Here is a 15,302-nt window from a genome sequence, read left to right on the forward strand (position 1 = left end):
TCTCTTTATTAAAGAAAAGATAGCTAGAATTTAATATTGATTTCAGGAATAAAAATTAATTCTAATATTAAAAATATATCACACCGTATAAATTTTTGCTTCTAATATGAACAAATATTTTTTTATTTTTTAAAATTTATTTTTTTAATATCAATACATCAAAATAATTTCAAACTATAAAAATAAAAATTCGAAGTAAATAAAACAGCAATCAGAAACACTCCAATCGTTAAACAACCTCCAACGTAATTTTATCCAAATAAATGCACAGGACCAAAAAAGTTTAAAATGAAAAAACCACACCATTACTGTGTAGGAGGAATTCAGAATGGACACCCCTAATACAAGTACCATGCAATTCCTATATGGTCCACACCACCAGCAGGCCGCCACAGACAATAGGCCCAAAACTTCGAACACAGGCACTCTAATCAAAACTTGGGACAAAACAGCTCAGGAGCCGATAAAATAAACTGGCTTCTTTTGTCAGATTCTTCCATGGAAAGTCGGTTCAAACAGCAACTAAAATCTTCAGTCAGGAAGTATCTGCTCGCTGTCTGCATCTGCTTCTGTCTCAATCTTAGGCTTGGACGGACCCTGAGCTCCAGGGGCCTGCTTCTTCTTGATTCCACTCACAATGTCATCAATCCTCAGAAGCATGCAAGCAGACTCGATTGCTGTTTTGAAGGTTTGTGCCTTGACATTGTAGGCATCCCATATCTGATAACACAAGCAGATGGTTATCAGAACACTAAGATAAAACATATTTTGTACTTCAACTTGTGGACTTGAAGGCTTCAATCACCATCACCATCATATAGCATATCTAGTCAACTTAATACAAGAATATGTGAGAACAAAGATGAGGAAATCACATCGCAGACATTCAACTATAGGATAAAACAAACTGCAGAAGAAAGTTTACGGTTTGCTGCATTGCACAAAGAAGTCATTATCTGACCTCCCTTTAGAAGAACGAGATTCTACCAACGTTAAGGATTTTCTAATTAATGATAGCAACAGGACCTGAAGCTACAATATTTACCTTCCTCTCTTTCATATCAGTAATTTCACCAGTGTTCCCATCTATGCCAATCCATGCATTTTCACCATTTGCATGCTGCGGTAATCAAATAAAGACAAAATAAACAGAAAATGGATGAGTGGAATCTGCAGGCAGAGCAATTATTCAATGAAAAAACCCTACTAAAAAGGTAAAAGCATGTATTGGTTCCTCTACTCTTGATTTTGTACTAGTTTGCTTCCTCTACTTTTTTTTGTTCTAACATCAACCTTCTACTTTAAAAATCATAATTGTTTGGTCCGTATGTAACCTGATGATTTCAGAGCAATCTGAACTTCCAGTCATAAGGGCGGAAACAAAGACAATTCTCAACGTAGAGAGTTGACATTAGAATAAATAAAAGCAGAGGTAGCAAAATAGTATAAAATCAAGAGTACAGATATGCAAAGAAGCCTTTAACCTACAAAAAAATGTTCATACCTTCCCTTGCAGAGCAGTCATGGTTCGGATCACATTAACACCACAATTCTGAGCCAACGTTCTTGGTATAGCCTCAAAAGCTATAGCAGCAGCTTCATAAGGCCACTGTTTTCACAGCCACAAGAAATTATATTTATAACAAATTACTTGAAGCTATATTTTATCCACACAAAGAAGAAGGAAAAAATGCATAACAGCTGGTCAAATCTAAAATTTATTGAAGAGTGATCCATTGATGCAAGGGATCAATCATTCACCTTTTCTATGCCTTCAATAGAAGAGCTTTTTTGCTTCAGAGAAGCAGATACAGTTAATTCTGTAGCACCCCCACCAGGAAGGAGTTTTGGATTCTTGAGTATATTTCTTGCTACAGACATGGCATCCTATATTGAGAACAAGATTCAGAGCATTAGATAGCTGAGATATATTAGAATATAAAAAAACACACATGCATAGAGAGAGAGGAATTTGAAAGTTAAACCACTACATACCTGCAAGTTTCTTTCCACTTCATTCAGAAGGTCCTTGCTGGCACCTCTCATGAGAACAGTACAAGCCTTAGGATCTTTGCAATCAACAATGAAGGCAAAGAATTCATCCCCAATTTTCTTAACCTCGAATAAACCAGCCCCAGTACCAACATCAGACTCTTGCAACTCATCTGGCCTGTTAACAATGGTGGCCCCACATGCCTTGGCAATTCTGTTATTATCAGTCTTCCTCAGCCTCCTGATTGCACTAACACCAGCTTTGCTCAGATAGTGGCATGCCAAATCACTGAGACCTTTCTCTGTGATTACCAAATCCGGCTTGAACTTAAGTATCTGAACACACATATTCTCTATGTATTCCTCTTCCATTTTCAACAGGACTTCCCAGTCTTCTTCTCGAACCAGCTCCGCATTTGTCTGGTTCTCTCCTTTCTTGTATTCAACAGGGCAATCAAGAAGAATAATACGTGGGTTCACAATTTTTCTTTTCATTTTTCCAGGGGCAACTACATCTTTGTTAAACATAACCCCTTTAAGAACTTTTGAATCTTCTAACTGGCCACCAGGCACTTTCTCGACCTTAATGTACTTCTTGATGTCAACTTCACGAATTCCTTGACCAAGGTCCACACCAACTATTGAGGTGGCATCAATTGCTAGATCCTAGAAGTTGGCAAAAACTTAGAAGGGAACAAGTAGAATTGACCAGATATGAGCAAGCTGTGGGACAATGATTAATATTCATGGTACTCATTCTATTCAGAATATTTAAAAACTACAGCAGATAGGAAGGGGGGGCAAAACTCTTATCACTGCATCACCACATATTCTGCTTCTGCTTCTAGACCAAAACTCTTCATATCAAACAAAGAGATTCAAGTCTCACATTTTAAGCATCCAATAAACTTCAATAGTTAGGCATGCAAAATAACAGAATTAAGAAAATTTCACTACCCAGTTAACAGGAAAGACCAAAACAGAAGCCAGCAGAATGCCATGACTAAGTCATTAGAATGCAAGGATACTTACAGCAATTAAGTCCCCAAATTGACTAGTGAACTTTGTGCCAATGCAACTCTTGACCAGCCCCAACATTGTAGGACCTGCCACACATATCCATAAGTTACCAAAAGGACCCAACCAAAATGATAATCAACATCGCAAATGAAATCACAATCCTTTCCATTATATGAAATGAGCACTAAATTCCATGTAAAATATTAAAACTCCTACAAAAGGAAGTTCTTTTCAAACTTTCATCTTTATCTTTTTCACATACACAATTTAGCTGTAGTGAAGGGGGATATAAAATCACACTAATGAAAACACCAACTATCTTCCCTCTCCTTCCATATAAACTCAAACTTGCATTAGTATAAACAAGCACAATAAGATTCAACCAATCAAGAAAAAAATAAATTGAAATGCACTATCAAAAAGTATAATTTTGATAAACAATAGTAATCGGCCGGAAAGAGAAGAAAGATAAGGAGCAACAACTTACGATCGTTGACATCAATGGACATAGCAATTTTGTCAATCACAGCAATAGCATCCTCCAAAGCTTTACTGTAGGCTGCAGTAATGCAAAGAGAATAAATTAACAACGCCTAATACAAAAGTTAAAAAAAAAAGGAAGGAAGATTAAACCTAATTACCTACCTCGGCATATGACAGTAGGATGATAGTTCTTTTCGATAAAGGCTTCAGCAACATGAAGCATCTCTCCTCCTAAAACATAAAGTTGAAATCAAAGAGATTTATTTAAAGAAAAAAAGGGCAAAATACAAAGAAATGAATATTAGGTACCGAGAACAATGACGGAGGTAGTTCCGTCACCGACTTCTTCGTCTTGAGTGCGACTTAATTCAATCATGGATTTAGCAGCAGGATGAGCCAGATCTAACTCACGCAGGATGGCATTGCCATCGTTGGTGACAACAATACCACCACTGGCATCGAGAAGCATCTTCAACATGGAACGAGGACCTAAAGTGGTCCTAATAATATCGGCAACTGCCTTTGCAGCCTGTATGTTGGCATGATGTACCTTCCTTCCTGATTCCCGTTTCAAAGAATCCCCTGCAGCAGCAGCCACACATTTTTCAATTTTTTATTATATTTTTTTGCATATTAAAAAATTAGGGTTTTACAACTTACTAAGAACGAGAACTGGAGCGTGCATCTTTCCTTTCAGCCTTTTCAGTTACAAGTACAAAGCAAGCGTTATAAATAAATAAATAAATAAATAAACCCTAGTAGAAGAGAGGAGATGAGGATGAAGAGACGGACTGCTTGATGTGCTTCGTTTAAACCCCTTTCTCTGTGGGTGCGGTGCTTCTTCTTCTAGACTCGAAACGGACACACTGCTGCCGTGCCTGCACTGCACGGACTTAACGTGAACAACGCCTTAAACCGATGTCGTTTCCTGTGTACAGAACAATATTTAATAATAAAGCCGGAGAAAAGAAGAGACTAGAGAGTAGAGACGAGCCCAACCGGCCACTGAATCCGGATTCTTGGACGGTCCTTTATTTGTGTTTTTGCATCGCTATGAATTGAAAAAACAGGTTTAAATAATTTAAACTGAATAACAGGTTTAAATAATAAAAACTAAATAATGTTTAAAATTATGATCTGTTTAAAAGCATCTTCAATTGTAACGTACCCGACGTCATAATAATCTTAAAAAATAATTTGTTAATTGTATTCTTAACTAATTAGTAAAGATTTTATAATATAAAATTAATTACTTAAAATAAAAGATTATTACTCTTTAAATATCATGTTATTGTTGGTTTTAAATAAATTACTAACATTTTGTTATTTTATATTTTATTATTTTATATTATAATGGTTTACATATAATTTTTAATTACAGGAACTTTTAACTCTAATATTAATTATATAGCTATAAAAAAATTAAATTATTATTTTTTTCTAACCTAATAAATAAACAAATAAAAAAAATATTTTTATGCATACATAATATTTTTATTTTTATGTAGTTAAATAAAATATAATAAAATAAATTTGAATTAGTATAATTTTTTTATTTTTATGTAGTTAAATAAAATATAATAAAATAAATTTAAATTAATATTTTTATTTTTGATTTTAGGGTTAATGAATAAAAAAATTTATATTTATTTTTTTATTTATATATACACAAATTTTTTATTTTTTTATTTTATTTTTTTAGACTAGTTTCAGCTCAGTTCATATATGCTAAATTGAACCCAGCCGGCCCAGCCTGTTTCCAGGCGGCTTTTACCCGACAGCATGCGTGAATTGCTCACGCACGCTGGCTACAATCATTATGTAATTAAATTTCTAATGCACTTGGGGAATTATTTTGCAAAACTGGAGACACTTACCTGGGGGCACGATGGAGGCGATGGCGTGCTCTTCCTCCCTTCATTTTTTTTAGCTTCTTCCTCTGGTTTTGGAAGCTGGCGCTGGAGAAGAGGAAGCCGATGGTGATGTTGATGCTTTAGTCTGTGGGTTTCTTGTTTCCCTGTCCACCTCTTTACGCACTTCACTTGCATTTTGAGAGCTAAGGCAAAGCTGGGAATGCTGTCTTTTTGCTCTCTCCTTGTTTCTCTGTTTTTAGTCCCCTTTCTGTTTTCGTTTGTGCTCTATTTTTTTTTTCCCTGTTTTGTTTCCCCCTGCTCGTTCCTCCTCCTGCTTCCCCGCTCGTCCTCTCTTAGTCTCTCTATGGTTCTCTCCTCCTGGCTTTTATAAAACCAGAGAACGTGGATAATGATCTTGGGAGTGATCCACATTCGTCCATGCATGCTAGAGAGAAACAAAACAAGAGACTTGCTGCATCATGTCCCACGATCTGCCATTACAGATTTCCTGTTGAAAAGGTCTCCCTTGGGCGAGGAAGAAGGCGGAGAATAATGGATCCACAAACGGCGCCTTTTTCTTGAAATGGCCATTTTCAACTTGGCCCCTGAACTTCTGATATTTAACAATTAGGTCCCTGATTCCATTAATTGAACAATTCAAGATCAATTAAGTCCCCCAAACTTCCACTGTATGTTGTCTTGGCCCAAAAAGTTTTTTAATAAAATAGGAGTCAAAAATTGGGTTATGATAAATTGTATATATATATATATATATAATTATAATATGGAGTTTTTTTAAAAAAAAACTCAGTTTAAAATATATCAAAATAATTATTTTATTTTTAAAATGAAAACATTAAAAATATAAAAAACACAAATCAAACATATTTTTAAAACACACTAAAATAATTAATACCATCTCATACACAAAAAAAAAAATACACTGATTGATAAAAATAAAAATAAAAATAAAAATATTTTATTAACAATAAGAGCCTAATTCTTGGATAAATTTCATTTTCACTCCTGGAGAGTTACATATTGTCTCAACATCACCTAAAATCTTTATTTTGTTCCAATGAAACCCCATACGTTTCATATTTGTTTCAACGTGTGCAATTTCTTAAGTTAACAGAGACTAGCGTTGGAACAAATTTGAAACATATGGAGTCCAATTGACAATAACGCAGATTTGTTTATGACATGGAGATATTACTGTAAATTTTACCCTAGAATTAAATATTTTCTTGTAGCCATCAGTCTGCAACCTCTTAAATTTCGGTTATGTAGAGAGAGCTTGCTTTTACTGTCTAGCGGTGCGGATGGCCAACTGTAAAGCATCATTTTGGAGATTATTATATTTTCAAATTGGATCTTTAAATTAATAACTAACACAAAATTATTGCTCGTGTGCAACGATGCTCATTGAATTAGATTTTTTTTTTATATATATAAAAAAAAAATTCAAGCATTATTAATGTATTTTTAATAAAACAAATTATAACTATATAAAAATTATAGGTAAAAAACAATTTAAACAACTAATAAAATATAGTTTATATTAAAAATATCTTTTTTAAAATATTAAAATGATAATATATTTGATCAACTTATATCAACTTGAGTTAACTTGTTAAATTCATTATTTAGGTTATAAGATTTTGATAATATCATAAAAAATAAAAATAAAAATATTAAATTAAATTTTCAATTAATTTAATATTAAATGATGAAATTTAAAACAAGATTCAACTACAAAATTGAGTCGAGTCAATCTAGGTTAAATTATTAAACTTAAGCTATGAAATTATAATAATATCATAAAAAATAAATTAAAAATAAATTATAAAACTCAATTCTTAATCAATTTAATATTAAACAATGAAATTAAAAGAAAATCAATTAGAAAAAGAACACAAAAAACTACCCGAGTCAACCGATTAAACTCATAAAATCAAGATAACCTTACGTAATGCAAACTGAAATATTATGAAATCTAATTCTCAATCAACCTGATATTGAAAAGTAAAATTAAAAAAATCAACTAAAAAAAATACCCGAGTTTGTCGATCTAACCCATAATTTGAGTGATAATACTATAATAATTTCATAGAAAAAAATTAAAAAAGTAATTATGAAACAACTAAATTGAAAAAAAATAAAAAATTAAGGTTTAATTAAAGTTGGGAGATATAGATAACTCTATATAAAAATAAATAAAAAATTATAAAGTTTAATTTTTAACTAATATATTATTAAAATATTAAAAAAATAATATTAAACTTAAAAAACTTAAATCAAACCTGATATGATTAACCTAGAAAATTTGGACGTGAGTTATGAATTATTATATTATAAGGTTCGTCGTTTTTTTTTTTTAACCGCAGCATGTACTCATTACTTTTCTTGCCTTTTAAGATCCAACTGCTAGTAGTCGAAATCATAGGAGTGTAATTTGTTCCGAACGTCAGAATATCTATGCTTATTCAATTTCCCTTAAGATGAGCGTGTTGGCTGTTCTTTTTTTTTTTTTTTTTAATTTATATGGGGTGTCCGAACCAGCTTACGCGCACCACGATTAATCCCCACGTTCCACTGAACATCCTACAATCCCATAGCTATTCTTCGTTATTCTTATTCTGTTCATTCAATTTAAAACAGATGCTCCAAGACGTTCGTAAAAAACGGGCTCTTTATGAGTCGACACTTGCGAAATGATGAGTCATACAATCAGTATATTATGGATCCTATATATAATAAGTGTGAGCGGATTCACGATCAGCCAGACTTATCTAATATCTTGTTTTTTTTGTTAATGGAATCCAATCCTGTGGAAAAAGGATTATGATCGTGGTTATAGTGGAGATTTCTCTGCCAGCATTTATCTTAAGCCATGGAAAATGCTAATTATAGGAGGGAATATATTAAAAGTGAGTCTATGCCATTGTTTGTTTTTTTGGGATTCAAAAAAACTATTTTTTAAAAAGTATATTTTATAAGTTTAGATAAATAAATAAAATCTCAATTATTTTATATTTTTATAAAATATAAATATTTTTACTCGAATTCAAAACTTGTTATGCAAATCTCAAATTTTTTATCATTATATTACTTTTCATGGGACATCCACCACAGTGGTGGAGTCAGAAAATTTTATATGAGAGGATAAATTATAAATACTTGATATTATATATTATATTAACATGTATTGTATATAGAGAAATCAATTTGAAATACATGTACTAACTCATGTCAAGCAAAATTAATTTAAAAATACTTTTAGAATTTATAATTTTTTTTTCAAGTTTTTATATTTTAAAATTGCTTAATAATAACTTCATTATTAATTTCATTAAATATATTTTTTCTTAATAGATACAATAAAACTTTCATTCATCTATTTCTAAATCTTCTAAGAATTAGTGAAATTATTGACAACAATTTTTTGTTAATTTATTATTTTACACAAGTGGATTAAATATAAATATTAATATATTTTTTAATTTTTTTAGTTATTCAATACTTTATTTTTAATTACTAGTACATTGATTACCATTATTTTTCATATAAAATTTATAATAAAATACATATTAATTCATCAAAATTCATTTCAATTCATATTCATATGCATATAATATTATACATACATATTAATTTAGTAAATCCATAAATTATCATATTATTAAGGAATAAAACTAAAATTAAACAATAAAATAAATAGAAAAAAAACTTCCCTAAAACATTAAGCACAAAGTATAAACAAAGGAGGTATAAACAATAATTAAAAAAAAAAACAGAAGAAGAAAAGCTTGTTAAATTATTATATTAAAATTTTAATATAAAAGATATTTAAAAAAAAAGAATTAAGGGGGCAATTGCCCTCTTAATTCCCATTGTGGCTCCGCCACTGGGGGCGTCTGCCCCTGTTTTTGCTAAACAGAGAAAGCTAATTACTAGTTGGAAGCAAGAGGCTGACTGCTAGACTAGCTAACAATTTCAAAATCCAATGGTTCTGCTGCTAAAGTTTACAGAATAAAGCTAACAATGCTGTTACCAGAAGAACTCAATTCCTATATAGTTGACGGATACGTAAATACCATTTCATGGTGAGATAGAATTATCTTACCTCCAACAATGTGCTTTAAAAGAAACTCTGTATTTGTATAGATTACCAGAATACACTACAGGGTTTGCAAATTAGCAGGAGGAGACTAAGGAAATGAGTCTTTTCTCGTGTTTTAGATTGAAAAAGAAGAGTTCTTTTAAGGGAAGTAGATCATCATGGACCCACAAGGGGTTTGGTAGACGAGGCAAAACATTATCTTTCATGAGGAACATGTCTCGTATAATAGGTGTGTCCATGGAATAAATTTCAAGTTTGTGATTTTGGTAATGGATAATTGCCAATGATTTTGGTCATGTTATCAATGTTGCAGACAGAAGCAAAAGGAGGAACATTTCTCAAGTCTTCACTTTTCGAGAACTAGCTGTTCCAACCGAAAAATTCAATCCTCATTGCTTGGTGGGAGAAGGTGGATTTGGAAGGGTGTACAAAGGATACATTGAGAGCATCGATCAAGTCAGACATATATTTTAAGAACATGCAAACCTATATATTATCCTAGATCATATTGTAATGCAATTCCTTTGTTTCATTCCTTGTTTTTTTTTTTTTTTTTTCAGATTGTTGCTGTTAAGCAGTTTGACAGGAATGGATTGCTATGAAACAGAGAATTCTTTTCTGAGGTCCTTACATTAAGTTTGGTTCCACACTACAATCCTGTCAAACTGACTGGCTACAGCGCTGATGGTGATCAAAGACTCCTAGTTTATGAATTCATGGCCAGTGGATCATTGGAAAATCACCTTCTTGGTATGTCCATATAATTTTATTTTTTTTAATCCTAGGGAAGAATTTCTGTATGCATGTCATGTTGCAGTTCAAGCACGGGCTTGATTTAGCCTCAGGTCCAAAGTTTTTCCATCTGCGTTGTCTCTATAAAGATTTGTGCTTAGTGTGCAAACATTTTCTGCTTTCCAGATTTACGTCCAGAAAAAGAGCCTTTGGACTGGACAACTAGGATGAAAATAGCATCAGGAGCAGCAAAAAGGCTGGAGTAATTGCATGATGTTGCCGATCCTCAAATCATCTATAGGGATTTCAAAGCTTCAAATATTTTATTAGATGAAGATTTCAATCCGAAGCTGTCTGATTTTCGACTTGCCAAGTTGGGTCCAACAGGAGGAAAAGAACATATGTCCACCAGGGTGATGGGTACACATGGCTACTGTGCTCCTGAGTATCAAATGACAGGTCGGCTGACAAAAATGTCTGATGTGTACAGTTTCGGTGTTGTTTTTCTGGAGATAATTTCAGGAAGGAGAGTTGTTGACATGTCAAGACCAACTGAAGAGCAGAACCAATTACAAAGGCTATGTACAAACTTCTTGGTCTAAACCTAAGTCTATGAGTGAGTAGTTTTAGTCAAAATATCATCGAGATAGATGCAGAATGAATCATAACAGTGTGAAAGTTGAAAAATAGTAGATGCATGAAAAATTTTCAGCAGAAACTATCAAACTAAACCAATTCTAGGATTTGCTAATCTAATTCCAAGTGGTCGTGGTTTTATAGCTCAATGCTAAGAAATCTTGAGTTATAAATTCAAATAGGTACATGTTCAACATATATGGATACACCTACTTCCAATCTGAAAATCAGATATTGCACCATATACTACTGAACAAGATGAACTGGGAAGATAACTGAAAAGTCCAATATCAATGTGATCAACAGGTCTTGTGCGATAAATAAAGTGTTATGTAGCTCAAACCTCAATAACAATTTCACTAAAATGGTTATGACATACTATCGTCTGCTCCACTAGATGCCTGATCACAGATTTAGTTTCTTTGCTGCTGAATCAAAAGTCTCTACTAAATCCTGTTTGACTTCATCACCAGCAAATATAAACTCAATTCCATTTCTGGCAAGCTCAAACATTTCCCTCTTTCCAAGACCTTGATATTTAATAGAAACATACAATCAGTAATATTTAGCTAGCTACTTGAACTATTTCTTGTCACATGCACCATAACATTCTTTATACTTACCAAATGCAGTTGAAGCAAGTTTATACTCGTTGGAAAGACTAGTGGAAAAAACTCCAGCATCATCAGTACACAGAACTAGAGGATGTTTAGCATTATACAAATCAACTGCATTACAGAGTAAAATGTGTAAAACTGAGGCAGGAGATGCTGAAACAGTAATCCATATCATTGGGTTAATAATGCCTAAATAAAACTTTCACGGGCTTGCTTAGAGAGGTAGTCAAGTGAACACACCAATTTAATTGTTAGATGCCAATTTAAATAGAAAAAATAGAAGTAGAAGACTAACCAAAATGGTGAATATCTATTGAAGAGATTGATTCAGTCTTGATGTTGGATGTCAAACAGATCTCGACCTGCAAAAGATTTGTTTAAGCTTAATATCAAAGGAGTTTGACATTTAAATCAATTTGGTCACTAGTGTTATAAGCACTTTGTTGCAGATAATGGAAGAAAACAGGTCAGTAACAAGAAGCTTTAGTCCATTAGAAAAAAAATGTTTATGGATATCCAACCGGTATTTTAGATGTTTTTAATTGTCTCCATTCTTCCTCTTCAAAGAAGATCGCATGACCAATCCTTTGGGGGAGAAAATCTAGCATTAATTGAACCTCCTGGCAATTAGGTACCTACAAACACTAGGTCATAAATAACCAGTAAGGCTCGTTAATAAAATAAAACTCAGTCACAGAAACAAAAACAAGCATTAGAAATGAAACCAAACCTCTCCACAGTGCAGGGTTATATAGAGACCTTGTTTCTGGGCAAATTTTAGTGCTGGCAAGAATGTCTTCCTGAGTTGGATGAAAAGAGGATTTAAGATTGTCATCCCTTTAAACTAGCATTTTTTCTGCTAATAAAGAAATTTTATCAGTATGGAAGTACCATTCACCCACAACAGGATTTCCAGAAAGGTCAATACCAACAACCCCCAAATCCCTCATTTCTAGTGCAAGCTTAACCTGTAAATAAGAAACAAAAGGGGGGATGACAGTTAGAAGCCTTACCCAATTCATAATTTTTAGTGGCTCATAAACATCCTTACAGTTTCAATTGCAGCTTCAGTTGTCTCACGACGATCAATGCTAAGAAGAAGTCTAACATGTATCCTTTTCCTTTTAGTTCTATCACATGCGTCATTCATGGCAATAGAATTCAAGGAATCTTGAGTGTTGAATTTATGAGAATCAAAATCTATATCTACTGTAGTGACAGCCCTTAAACCTTCCACCACGGCTTCCATATAAGAGTGCTTGCTCATTCCTATAGAATCATTTTTCTGGATAATAGGAAACCACAAATTCCGTCATCAATAAAAATAAAATAGTATATCTAACCTTACAAAATAAACTAATATAACAAGCTGAAACCTCATTAACTCATGTAAGTACCTTAGGAGTTGTTCTTAACTCTAAATACACAACATTCTCAGAAGCAAAATCTTCTACCACCTTGTTAGGAAAATTAAAAAAAAAATCAATGCAAAAAATTTTAAGATTTAAAATAAAATAAAATAAAAAATCAAGAAATATTAAATTGTCATACTTCTTTTGTGATTCTGGTCAGAGTCTTGTGATCAGTAGTGAGAATGTGAATGAGGTCAAACAATTTGAATACTTCCCCTAAAGAACGGTCATCTGAGTAAAAGCAAACTGAAAGTTCTCAATATCACACATTATCAAGAGCTAAAAGGAAAATTAAAAATGAAAAAGAAATAGAGAAAAATATACTACAGAATAATTACACATTTGCATCAAAAGGCTTTTATTGGCATGAAAAGAAGGATAATCCAACTTATTGATCATGTAATCACAAGAGATCAAAATTCTTAAACTACTCTTCTTTCACATACTTTCTCATCAACCAAACACATTTACAATCATAAAACATAAAAAAGAACATACTTTTCATGATAACATGCTCCACATCTGAGAAAACAATGACACCCTTTTCACCCAAAACTCTAGCAAGCTCTCTGCATAAGCAAAAATACATAAATCCATCAATAAATTGCTAATAAATAACCAAAACTCCATTATCAAACTTAATAATTAAAGAAAGAGACATTAAAGATAAAATCTTTAAATTAGAAGACAATTTCTTTTTTTCTTCTCTCTTTTAATCACTTGGTAATGAAACATCTAAAAAAAATCAGTAGCATAAACTAACACAAAACACAATATAATACTTAGAATTCAAAAACTCATTAAAAAAGAAATAACTAATAAAAAAGAATAAATATGAGAGCATACAAAAGCGTGGAGTCTCTTATGGAACCATTAAGGTGGGCATGGAGTTCAATCTTTGGCATGGATACCCACCACTTCATTTCTTCTACTTCTTCTGTGTTTGTTTGTTTGTCTCTGTGTTGGTTTGCTTTCCACTGTGTTTTGCAATAATCAAGCAGACTGACTTACTGTTGGTGACGACTTTACTACTGATTGATGATTTCTCAATTGTTGGCTTATCCGGGGTGGGGTAGCTTATCCGGGGTGGGATCCACTGATTGTTGGCTTATCCGGGGTGGCTTGTCCGGGGTGGGATCCACTGATTTTTGGCTTATCCGGGGTGGGGTCACCCGGGGATGATGTTGCTTGACCGTGAGCTGGTGAGTGCAGCGAAATCATCCAGAATGCGTGCGCCTCCATGATGCGAACCTCTTTTCTACATGCAGGGGCGGAACTAGGGGAGGGCAAGCAGGGCCCGGGCCCGGGCCCTGCAAAACATTTTAATTTTTTAATATTTTTAATTTAAATAAATAATTTTTTTAATAATATATATTATTATATTAAATGTGCCTGGCTCCTATGTAATGATTAATTACAAGTACAATTATGACGAATGGCATCCTATGTAACCTGTAATGCTGCATTCATCGTCTCAAGTCTTTCTATGATTTTCTCTGTTGAAAACACTCCAAAATATTCTATTATCATAACTTAAAGAGACAAGCAACAACACAAACTACTTTCTCTCGTCTTTTTTTTTTTAACCTTCCGAAGAACTTTTTTCTCTTTCCAGCTTTTGAGTTTGTCATTCTCGTCTTTGTTTTCTCACATAGCATTTTGCATTCAGGCAAAAACCAATCACTTCAGCTAGCTATCAATTCTAGTCACTATTGAAAATGAAACCCGGGATCACAATGTCCATCTGGGACAAATATATTTCTAGCATAATTACAACAGTTTCAGCGGCCACTAGATTATGGTTTTCGATATTCTATCCTATGTTACTGACCACAGTTATTATGAGTATCCCTTGGAATGTCTCGGATGTTAAGGCTCCGGGTTGCAAAACCAAGGTGCTGGCTTGTGACTCCCTGATCACTAATTCCAGCAATGTCATAAAAATAAACATGACACCATAACCTGATTTTAAAGTCTCAAAAAAAGAGTATATTCAAGTGACAACTAAAGTAATTCAAGTGACAATTAAAGTAATTTCCCACGTAACTCAAAATTTAGATCTTAAAAGGCTACAAATAACCATAGCAAACAAATGCTTATCACTAATTCTAGCAATGCTATAAAAGTAAACACAACACCACAACCCTGGTTTTAAAGTCTAAAAAGGATTGTACATTAATAGAGCAGTCATCCAAGTGACAACTAAAGTAACTGTCCACGTAACTTAAAATCTGGGCTTTAGAAGGCTGAAAATAGAGTGGAAAGAGAGTAAAAATTCAGTACAAATCACAAATTTACATGTTTACCATTGAAAAATGGTATCTTATTCACTTGTATTTATATGAGGAATAATCGACCATAATTTTTTTTCTTTTTATAAGCCTTAAAAAAAGATATAATTTTTTATATATGAAATTACACAAGTAAATATATA

The 15,302-nt window shown here is 32.8% G+C and overlaps 2 protein-coding genes across 3 annotated transcripts; both read right to left on the reverse strand.

Moving 5' to 3' along the window:
- Nucleotides 1–224: 224 nt before the first annotated feature.
- LOC105107483 (TCP-1/cpn60 chaperonin family protein) lies at nucleotides 225–4,536 on the reverse strand. Its single transcript, XM_011001422.1, has 10 exons — nucleotides 4,156–4,536; nucleotides 3,805–4,077; nucleotides 3,658–3,726; nucleotides 3,500–3,571; nucleotides 3,025–3,098; nucleotides 1,996–2,658; nucleotides 1,762–1,887; nucleotides 1,505–1,609; nucleotides 1,046–1,120; nucleotides 225–720 (listed from the first exon to the last, which is right to left on the reverse strand). Exons 1-10 carry the CDS (start codon nucleotides 4,178–4,180, stop codon nucleotides 532–534), a joined length of 1,671 nt encoding a protein of 556 aa, XP_010999724.1. The 5' UTR covers nucleotides 4,181–4,536; the 3' UTR covers nucleotides 225–531.
- Nucleotides 4,537–10,926: 6,390 nt separating this feature from the next.
- On the reverse strand, nucleotides 10,927–13,906 carry LOC105107484 (adenosine/AMP deaminase family protein). Of its 2 annotated transcripts, none has more exons than XM_011001423.1 (11): nucleotides 13,715–13,906; nucleotides 13,367–13,437; nucleotides 13,008–13,114; nucleotides 12,854–12,913; nucleotides 12,508–12,741; nucleotides 12,348–12,424; nucleotides 12,187–12,256; nucleotides 11,978–12,091; nucleotides 11,752–11,818; nucleotides 11,463–11,567; nucleotides 10,927–11,369 (listed from the first exon to the last, which is right to left on the reverse strand). In XM_011001423.1, the coding sequence occupies exons 1-11, from the start codon at nucleotides 13,789–13,791 to the stop codon at nucleotides 11,245–11,247; spliced, it is 1,107 nt and encodes a 368-aa protein (XP_010999725.1). In that variant the 5' UTR covers nucleotides 13,792–13,906; the 3' UTR covers nucleotides 10,927–11,244. The 2 variants fall into 2 exon arrangements, with proteins under 2 accessions (XP_010999725.1, XP_010999726.1); XM_011001424.1 differs by having other exon boundaries at nucleotides 13,008–13,099; nucleotides 13,715–13,903.
- Between the last annotated feature and the right edge of the window lie 1,396 nt (nucleotides 13,907–15,302).

This window comes from Populus euphratica, unplaced genomic scaffold, assembly GCF_000495115.2.
Source record: "Populus euphratica unplaced genomic scaffold, PopEup_1.0 scaffold161.1, whole genome shotgun sequence".
NCBI classification, from domain to species: Eukaryota; Viridiplantae; Streptophyta; class Magnoliopsida; order Malpighiales; family Salicaceae; genus Populus; species Populus euphratica.